The 11091-nt window shown below is 33.4% G+C and overlaps 1 protein-coding gene across 1 annotated transcript in view; it reads right to left on the reverse strand.

Moving 5' to 3' along the window:
* LOC117175840 (peroxisomal biogenesis factor 19) overlaps nucleotides 1–9191 on the reverse strand; it is a 14645-nt gene extending 5454 nt beyond the window's left edge. The window contains exons 1-4 of the mRNA XM_033365618.1: nucleotides 8902–9191; nucleotides 6225–6413; nucleotides 6009–6166; nucleotides 4218–4466 (exon numbers count right to left, since the gene is read on the reverse strand). Of these exons, the coding sequence (XP_033221509.1) occupies nucleotides 4218–4466; nucleotides 6009–6166; nucleotides 6225–6413; nucleotides 8902–8971 (666 nt within the window). The 5' untranslated portion in view covers nucleotides 8972–9191. The remainder of the gene's footprint in view (nucleotides 1–4217; nucleotides 4467–6008; nucleotides 6167–6224; nucleotides 6414–8901) is intronic.
* Nucleotides 9192–11091: the final 1900 nt, after the last annotated feature.

Consider the following 11091-nt stretch of genomic DNA (forward strand, 5'->3'; position numbering starts at 1 on the left):
ACACAGTCTCCTTGGGTGGCAATAGTAGGATTTTCTGTAAATAAGTTTTATTTACTTTTAGCGTTACCCAGGAACAACGACGTGGACGTAGTAAATTCTGTTCCCTTTGGGGTGCTTTATTACCGTGAGTTCCCTTGCCTCTCACGCTTATAGGGTTATTTTATTTTTAATTTTTCTTTATATCGCTTGTATCGAACCCTTTTGTCTTCAAAAGACCTACGTAGTGGGTTTCGCTTTCGCTTGATACCTTGATTGACTTGATCTCGTTTTAAACTCCCACAAGTAGTCAGCCATCATGTTGATATCCCAACATCCCTGATATCGCCTCTCCATCTCTTTTATATCCTGGTAGAAAAATTAGCCTTGCTCTTCACGAAAGTCTCCTAGGTTGTCTGGAAACTTATTTATAAGCGAATGAAGAAAATGTAGCTTCAAATTCATAAGGCATCCTAGTTTACCAAAGTTTGTTACCATTTCTGAAACCACATTTTGATAGTCTGGACTTTTCTTAGTACCTAAAAAGTTTTTTACAACATTTTAAAAACCAAGCCAGGCATCTTTTTCAGTGCTAGACATTTTTGTAAAGAATTCTGGATCCTGCCACATTTTTCTTATCTGCGGTCCATCGAAGATCCCCTCTTTTAATTTTGCTTCGGAAAGTTGTGGAAATTGATCCTCCAAATGCGCATAGCAATCGCCATCCTTGTCAAGAGCTTTGACAAACTGTTTCGTAAGACCCAGCCTTATATGAAGGGGTGGAATCAAAACTTCTTTTGGGTCAACTAGAGGATCTTCAATTATATTTTTTCATCCTTGCTCAAACGATGTTCTTTTTGGCCATCTTTTTTTTTTTGTAATGACGAACGCGATCTCGACTGTCCCATAAGCATGAGTAACAAGGTGTTTTTGTATACACTGATTGCTGTTCTAAAACGATTCCAAGAATTTTGAGATCCCCGCAAATTTTCCCCTTATAAGTTGAGGAATTGATTTTTTCCAGGACAAATTTTAAGTTACTCTAATGCTCTTTCAGTTCCGTAGAATGTGTGATTGGAATTGGAGCATAAACATTAGTATTATGCAATAACACCGCTTTTAGACTGCGCTTAGAAGAGTCAATGAATAGCCGCCAATTTTTGGTCTATACAGTCCAGGTTTCATTTTTTCCATTAATCCGTCAATGTTTTTACAATAGACTAATTTTCCATGATAATTTTCTTCTGAAGTAAAAAAACTATCTAAACTCTTTTTCTCTATTTCTGTAGAATCTTGATTTAACTCCTTTAGCTAATAAGTTCTTTTGTTTCAAAACATATGTAGCAACATGCATCTGGATCACCCACACAAATATGCGCTATAGTGGAAGTGGATAAATTTGAATTGAAACAGCGCTTAGAAGACATGATCTGTTTTGATTTCGATGTTTGTAGTAATAGTATAAGTGCAGTATAGTAAACCAGTGATTTAAAATCACACAAAAAAAAAGAAACTGATAATGGTTTTTAAAACTGTGCTGAAGTCACATTAAGAAGCACGCTTAAAGAGATTGTCACCATTGTCCTCTTTACTAACGGGAAGTTTGAGCGCGATCTTTCATTAGTTTGTTTCACAGTCATTTGTTTTGACGTGAAGTTCGAGCGGAATCTGTCATTTGTTTTGTCCAGTCATTTGTTTTGTTCGATTTTACCTCTATTTTTGCGTTTCTCGAACAAATATGAGCCAACTGGGTTATTTGAACCCCGGATTCAGAATCAGTGATCCCAAAAACATAAGGATATGCTGGATAAGTCTATATATGTTGGTTAAGTCCACCGGGCAAGAACATATATTTTTTTTTTGCAAAAATATACCTGAAAAATCGCTGTTTGTGTCGATTTTACGTCTATTTTTTCGTTTTTCAGAAAAATACGAGCCAACTTGGTTATTTGGACACCGGATTCCAATTCAGCGAACCCAAAAACACTCTGGGCGCGCTCAAACATGTGAGCCGCGCACGTAGGATTTTTTTGTAAAGAATTATACATTTACATTTTGAAAATTAAACATTAAACGATTTTCAATCAAAATTGTACCATTTTAATTTGCAACTAGCGTTGGTTGAAAATTTTAAAGTAAAAAACATCCGAAATCGAAGAATTTTAAATTCAATTATTAAATAATAAGTATAAAATTTAACACTATTTGAACGTAAATAGCTTCAAGAATTAAGGCTCTTTTATCCCTTTCATCATTCGGCCGTCAACCGACCGACATATCGAACTATCCATTTACACCTATGGAAAATTAATTGAAATCTAGTATTATTTTAGTAACCTTTCAGTGAGGTTTAGAAGATAACTAAAATATTACTAGATTTAACTGAATTTTTCGAAGGTGCAAATTGAAATTCCGATATGTTGGTCAGCCGATTACCGATTAACGTAAAGTATAATAGAACTTTTAACAGTGCTAAATAAAAGAATTAATAAATAACCAAAAATTTCAAATAAAAAGAAATTCTGTTTTATAAATTCTTCCAAATGGATAAAAATTCGAATAGAACTGGAATTAAAAATACATGTAAACTATGAACTTGTTTCAAAGGCGACAATACCTAACTCGTTTGAAGCCGCAACGTTCACCTTCAGGTTTGTGCTCCGCCTTCGCGCACTTCTATAGCAAAATACTATTTTCACACATTGGTTACTTTGTCGCATACAATTAACCATGATTTTAACAAACTAGTTACTTTTTTAAGATTCTAGTTATTTTGCACACAGTAATTTTTTCTCATACATTTATAGTTATATCACCACTTTTATCACACATGACAATCACGAAAAGAGATTTTTTTCTAAACTTTTTACAGAAAGTATTATGTGTAAATTTTAATTTGCATGTAAATCAAAGTTTTAATTTTTTTGTAAAATTCCTTTTGCTTTCGCAGAATACGTATTCGGAAAAATAACTTTCAATTTTTGCGACATTGTTTTGTCCAATACAATTTTCGAAATTTTCGCTTCTCAAAAATAATGCATTTGTGAAAAAAATTTTGTATTGTAAACTGAGATGTCGAAAAAATAAACTTAAAATCATAATTACTGGTAAATTGATGTAAACTGAACAATTTAAAAGCTGGCAATATTGTACAATTTCAAATTGAAAAACGATCACGAAGACAAATTATCAGATAGAATTAGTAAAAATAAGAGAATTTCAGTTTTGAAGAGTTTGAGGGAAAAAAGCGAAAAAAGAAGCTAAAAAGTAAAAAAGTGTATAAATTCGAACTCCGAAAAAATGAATATTTTTAAGTTGGAAATATTAAAAATAAAGCAATTTTACCTAACCCTAAAGTTTAGAATACAAAATTTTTAAACCGCAAAATGTTCTTTGTGCAGCCCAGGAAAAAAGAATCCCATTAAACAGAAGTGAATGGATTTTTGTTTCCTGGGAGTGTACAACAGAAGGCGTTGAAATTGTAAAATTTTAAATAGAAGTATTAAAAATTATACGCATTATAATTGACAGCGTACACAATTGAATAGAAATGATAAGAAAATTAGAGAAGAGAGAGACCCCCTACCCCATTGATGAACATTCAACGTCTTTGTATTCATAATATTCCAAATTGAACGACTTTAAAGCTATAGTCTTCGAAATACAAAAATTGTACATTGAAATTTTAACATGAATCATTTCAATTTTTAAGTATTTGTTAGTAGTTAGTAATTTTTAATTTAAACTGCAAAAGGTAAACAAGATTTTAATTTTAATTTCGTAGGAGTGATCAATTTTTAATAAAATATTATATATGCTAATCGCATATTCAACCCTAATAGCACGTAACGTTCCTGGAACGTACCGCGGGAACCTTCGAAACGTTTCCGGAACTTGTAAAATGTCCGGCGCTTGGGAACGTTCCACTTGGACCTGAGGGGAACCATCTATTATTGTTATTTTTAACAATAATGATCTCGTAAACCGTCAGAAACAGTTAAAAGTGGATGTCATTTCTGAGTTTTGCGTATCGCATACAGAGCTCTATAGTCTATAATATGATATCCATATTATAAACTGACATCGATTTTGACCGATCTCTTTAAGGTTTACGCGATATTAATTGATATTAATAAAAATAACGGTAATTTCTGTTCATTTTAAGCAAAAATGGTATTTTCGTTTGATCGAATTTTGTTTCCTGCTGTGGAATTAAAAAGAAATTAATACATTTTGTGTACCTTTTGCATGAGTTCCAGTTGCTTCGTGTACCTTTCGAGGTCCGCTGGTGGTAAAGTTTCTTTCTTTTCTTCCAGCCATTTTGGATATTTCTCGACTAAGTCTTTTAACGAGGGGTAAAGAACTTCCTTAGACAATAGAGATTGCATCATGCCTTGCATGAATGGTAAAAACTCTCCTGCTCCTTCATCCATGGATGTCTGCTCGAGCATTGCTGCCAAATCTGCCTCAACAAAATCCCCTCCGGGGGGCTGGAACGTAAATGAATAAACTCAACTTGAAACTGCATAATTAAAATGGCTTTTGTATTTAAATTGGAGATCTTCAAGATGCACGTTTCAATCACATGATTCAATATGCTCAACGAATTGGCAAATCCACTTATTAAAAGATCATTTTTTAATTGTACATAATTCAAAATAGGATTGTTGCATGAGTTTTTTCATTTTATGAATGAATTCGAAATCAGATTTAAAACAAGTTTTGAGTAATTCATTTCTGAGAAAAAAATGTTTTTAAACTCTCTGAAAAAGATACGCCAGATCTTGCAAAACGCTAAACCAATCAAAATAATAGTATGCAGTAGCTTCATCGACTAACGAAGTATCTAGCTGAAATCTGGCGCGGAAAAATGTGTGACTACGTCTTGCCATTTGGCACATTCTTACAATCACACTATACAAATCCCGATTTTAATGCAATTTTAGGTATTTTAACACCTTTTAGACCCTTCTTCACGCTATCTTAACACGTTTTAAATAATAAATGTGAAAATAGGTTACGTTTACTGCAATCACTAACGACTTTATTCACCCCACCGCCAACCGAGCTAATTCGAATGATTTTTGGTTCAATCGCTTTATTTTACTTAAGAAATGCTCGAATTAAATATTTTTATAGATTAGAAGTCCAACTCCTTTGTAAATAGTAGTCTGTTTGCAAAGCGAAAGACTCCCTAATTTCAACATTGTTTATGCATTTATATTTTCGAATTTTAATATGAAAAATCGAAAATATTAATTTACGCAAAGATGATTAAATTTAGGCCATTTTTCACTGTGTGATATACTTCTATTTAAACTAGGAGGTTGGCTTAAAATCTAAAAATATTTATTTCTAGTATTTATCGAAAATAATCAGATGATTGAATTTTTTAGGCTAGACCGTGAATCCAACAGCCTTTAAGTAGTTATATAAAATATTTCTAGAGTTTTTACATTCTCATCATTTATGATTGAAACAGTATTAGAATTGTCCGATATTTGACATCACAGTTTTCCAACGGATCTCCACGTTTCGAGACCCCCTGAATCCGAAAATCAGGTTTTTACAGTGGCGTCTGTCTGTCCAGCCGTCCTCCGTAAACACGATGACTCGAAAAAATGAACGGATCAAATCCATCGTTGGCACACTTTTTTTAGGTCCTAAAAGAAAGGTCGAGTTCGTTAACCAGCCAGTCCTAAAAGATTATCATAACAAATTTTTGGATTTTCTTTGTGAAAATTAACTTTGAAAATGAAAAAATTAAATAGAAATGTGCGGAAAAACGACGAAAGTTACGAGGAAAAAAAAAGATTCAACAAAACCTGTTTACAAGCATATAAATACTGCCATCTAAAAGAGATCTTTTTTATCAAGTTATATTTAAGCGTTCTAAATGCAAAGAATAAATGTCTGAGCGCGAAGCGCGAGATTAAACTACCACAACAATCCCATTAATCAAATAGTGAATTCCTTAGAAGGAAGTTATGGCAAGACAACAGTTTAGTGTATGGTTTTCACTGGACGTTTACTTGTATATTTTCTTGTGTCGCCGATAAATCTTTGAGTGCCTGGGAGATCGCAGACTGAAAATCTGCAGATACAGCTTCAGGGTGGTCACCTTCGGTTATGGTACTAGCAACAGTTTGGGCCATTTTTTGAAAAGAAGCTCCAAGTTCTGTATCTCCACCTAATTCAAAAATAGTAAAGTAGATAATGCCTTATGTCCCAATATTGTAAGTTTTTACCGTTTTGCATTAAGTTTTGTAGATTTTTTTCAAACTGGTCAGCTGCATGTTTGATGAAATCCTGCGACCAAGCTTCATCAACAGAGATTGGTTCCTGAGACGTTCTTGTTTGCGAAGAACAAGCCGCTGTCGAAGATTCATCTTTCTCGGCTTCTAATTTTGGTTTTTTGTCGAAATCCTCCAAGGCATCTGCAATTAAAAACTTTATGTCTTATGATCTAGTCTTAGTATTTGGTCCAGTGTTTTTTTTTAAAGTTGACTTTTTTCCATTAAAGAAATAGGTGACCATTTACATTACTGTTTAAATAATGAATCTAAATCATGTAGTGGGTATATATGTAAGAAAATAACATATCTAGAATATCATTGTATTATTATGATGAAAAAAGTTTCAACAAAATATTGATTTCTGAATAAGGAAAAACTGGATGTGACGGAGACAAATGAAGGCCACATTCGAATTCAGTGTGACAAATTATTATCGCAGTGGTTAGACTGCCGGCGGCGGCAACATTGTTAGTGCCGACCCCGGCAAGATTGCATGTTCTCGGTTTTTTCTTCCTTTTTAAAAAATTTTTTTTGTTTGAATCACATACTGATATATGTTGATGCACTGATTACAAACCAGAACATGAAACCCTGTTGATAATTCCTATGTAGAATCCTGTACAGAATCCTACATAGGACCATTGTAAGAACCTTTACATGCTCCTATGTGGATTCCGAAATGTGACTCCTTCAAGGAAAATTGACAAGGATCTTATGTAGGTTCCTGGTCATCATGAAATGGCCAATTTAGGATCTTACCCAGGTACTTTAGAGGTTCTTATACGGAAACCTATACAGGAATAATTTTCATGTATATATAAAATGACACAGGATGTTACAAAGGTTCCTGCACAGAAGTCTGTGCAGGGAAAAATTTTATTTGTGCGATTTAATTTATATTTATTTATAAATGCGCCTAACTCTGAGGATTTGAACCCTCGAACTGCTGACTCGACAGTTTCTAAACATAAAGGGGAGACCAGGAGACTGTACAGGAACCTACATAAGATCCTTGTCACTTTTCCTTGAAGGAGTCATACGTCAGATTCCACATAGGAACCTCATAGAATCATGTACAGGTACTTGCGAAGTTCCTATGTATGATTCTATACGGGATTCTATATAGGATTTCTCAACAGGGAAACGCCTGCAAATATTATTTTCAGTGATAAAATAGTTTTTTGGCATTTGAAGCGTTTAACGAAACGTTCTATGTAGAAACCACACTTCATCGACGATTTGTGACTCTGGAAATTGACTATTGACGTCTCGTGGGGGCGGGAAGGCACACCTGTGACCAGTCACAGAAATAATTTAAGGTCGCACCCCTGCCCCTTTTTTAATGGCACGTGGGGGCGGGAATGTACCCTTAAGACTGGTCAAAGAAATAATTTAAGGACGCACCCCTACCCCTTTTCAAAATCCTCGTGGGGGCGGGAAGGCACCCCTGTGATTGGTCACATGAATAATGTTGGCCCCTAACTCTTGCCAACGTTTTGTGGCGAGGCTAGAATGCCTCCTGTGCTTATAGTCACAAATAATGTCTTATATATTTGATTGTACATAATTTTTGTAATTTAATCGAATAATGGATTTTTTACCCAGACTCTGAGCTTTAAGAATTATTTATTTTATAATAAATTTTTTTTACCGTTACTGTAAGTTTTTTGTAAGTTCCTATTTTTTTTTACATAAACTTTTTATGGATTTTTTAATACGACTTTTTGGAGAGAGTTTGCATTCGTTGACACCCACCCCCATTCAAAACCTGACACCTATCCAGCAGTCCCACTCATTTTTCAAATCACTCCTAGAATATGAACAGATCCATAACTCATTTCGAGTATCAAGTATTTCGATTTTTCTTTTTACAAACATGATTTTTATCAGTTTTGACCTTGAAAAATATATTTTCAGGTATTTGCATGACTGTATACGTAATTTGCTTTTATTTAGTCTTGCTCTTCGCGAAAAGCAGCCGGCAACTAACAATGTGGCCGGCGGCGGCAATGTCGATACCACCAATTGTTATTTCGCAAATAATAAGATTTCCTATCTCATGAGAAAAATATATAAGTCCCCTTTTTCGACTTATAACAGTGTGTTTTCAAATATTTCGAAACACTATGAACAAACTATAATGATTAAAACTAATATAACATACTTCAATCTCATATGCATATATCAATAAGGATTTAAATAAGAAAGAATTTTATTATTATAAAGAACGATAGATATAATTACTTTAAATAATATAAAATAAACTTCATGAAATTAAATACAATTATCACTAAGATAATACTATACGTAATCTTGAAAAATAAATTGCAATTGTGTCATATTATACAATCAAAAGTAATAGCATTACAAAAAAAGTACTGTAAACAACGTAAACATACATAATTTTTTGAAATAAATGAAACATTAAATTCACAATTACTACGTCCCCGGAGCATCGCATATTCAATCAATTGCATGCAAATAACAGTGCACACAATTACGATACTGATAAACTTTTTTCTTATTTTGTTTTCCGATCATCGTGAATTTTGAGGTTAGGTTCGATGAATTTTGTTCGAGAATTAAATTAATTCTTTGATAATAAATTGAAAGCAAATTTTGCACTTACTATCAAGGAGATCATCTAATTCTGGGTCTTCCGATTGATCAGTCTTTTTCTCATCCTTTTTCTCGGACATTTCTAACGATCAGCTGATCAGTTTATGCACTTGCTTGACAGGAACACAAACCCACCCAAACCTCAATGGACAATGGATAAAATGAGGCCAATGCGGAAACTTGGAATTCTGCAAAGGAATCAGTGGGTGATGGGATGTGATGGAAATCAAAAGAACATAAAAGACCATGAAAATACTTCGGATGACCTATACTTCATGAATAGGTTTCAAAGTTCAATATTACAACTAACAACTCTAGCGCAAGAAATTCTTACTTTAAAGAGCCTTAGAATTTCCGATGTGAGGTTTGACAGGAATCTGTCAGTGCTTTATTTATGATGTTATCTTTTATATTTGATAACTAGTCCTCCGATATCTTCATGAACATTTATTTTTTGATAAATAGTGCTCCGATACCTTCATAGATATTTTTTTTCGACATACCCGGTAATAAGCGTTGAATAGAAAAAAATTAATATTTTCAGTTTTCAGCGTAGAAGTGAAGATTATTCTATTTTTTTGAATGCGCGATTTTTCCATCAGTCTAAAAGGTCATTAAAGGAATAGGATATCTCAGAAACTAATTTATTTCTATATCCATACCCAGGAAAAAAAACCCTGGTGGACGGAAGGAACTGAATGGAGAATCTGCAAAGTACCCGTAAAGACCCCATGGGGTTCCTTTTTAATAAACTCAAAAAACAGCAAGATCAACTTTTAAATTCTTAAAATTCGGATTCTACGTTAAAATTCCATATAGAAGGTCACGGAATAATCGCAATGATTTTTCTCCACGGTTAAAAGTTAAAAAATATATTACGTATAATGCCTGTTGACTGCTACTTACAGATGATGTGTTTGAAGTGTAGCAGTGAACAGGCGTTATACGTCTTATATTTTTGAAACTTTTTACCGTTGCAAAAAAAAACTATTGCGATAAAGCAGGAACCGAATGGGGACCCGATGGGGTCATTACGGGTACTTTGCCCGGTAATAAGCGTAGAATAGAGAAAAATGAATATTTTCAGATTTCAGCGTAAAAGTGAAGATTATTCTATTATTTTGAATGCGCGATGTTTCAATCTGTCTAAAATGCCAGAATAAGAATAAGATACCTGCTAAACTTATTCACTTATATTTCCATAGCGACCGCCACACATTTGTCTATTCTCCCAAAGAGAACGTGTTTTCAATATATTTAATTCCTTCTAATTGTACCGGTAACGCACTTCACAGAGATATTTTTTATTCCTCAGAAGTGGTCATATTTTGATTTGATATAATTCCTTCTAATAAGTTCACAAAATATGTGTAATAAGTTGTTTTAATTCCTTCGTGCGAAATTTAAATTCTGAAGTTTTAATTCTCACCAATTCAACTCTGCCTCTCTAGAGTTAAAATTATTTAAATTCACAAATTTGCATAGATTTCTTTGTTGCATTTTTTAACACGTTTAAATAAATTATTAAAATATAAATAAATATAAATTTGAATATTTTTCGAATTTATAAGTTATAAAAAGGTTTAATAATGAAAAATAGCTTAAATAAATGCTTTCGTTAAATTTTACTAAGTCGATTGAGAGAAATAGGATTTGCACTTTTCTGTTCCCGTTGGGGGATTTTTAGACGGAGGAAACATCGCGTATTCATAGGAATACAAATTCTTAATTTTTCTGAATTCAACGCTTATCGTTACTGGGTGCAGAGGCTCCATTCGGTTACTTCGGTCCGCCAGGGTAACCGATAGAAAGCGAATCGGTTTGAATTGCGTATCTGTCATTTGCAGATTACAAGAATAAAAATGTAATCGGTTGGCCACATTTTTAACAGCAAAATCAACTTTTAAATTTTTTAAATTCGGATTTTACGTTAAAATTTGCATTAGAAACTCACGGAGTAATCGCAATACCTTTTTTTGCAGCTTGAAAAACTTAAAAAATAAAATATCTGTCATTTACATGGACCGAAGGCGCCTTCAAGTGCATCTTCTTTTAGTAGCAGTTAATATGCGTTCCTTCGGTATCTTTAAGAATTTTGTTGTGATGATCGCGTATCCCGCGCTCATCTAGTTATGGGATCATGTAGAACTCAACCCTTTTTGCATGGTAAAGAAGAACACCTCCTCACCATAATGGCCTA

The sequence above is a fragment of the Belonocnema kinseyi genome, chromosome 7 (assembly GCF_010883055.1).
Source record: "Belonocnema kinseyi isolate 2016_QV_RU_SX_M_011 chromosome 7, B_treatae_v1, whole genome shotgun sequence".
Lineage (NCBI taxonomy): Eukaryota > Metazoa > Arthropoda > Insecta > Hymenoptera > Cynipidae > Belonocnema > Belonocnema kinseyi.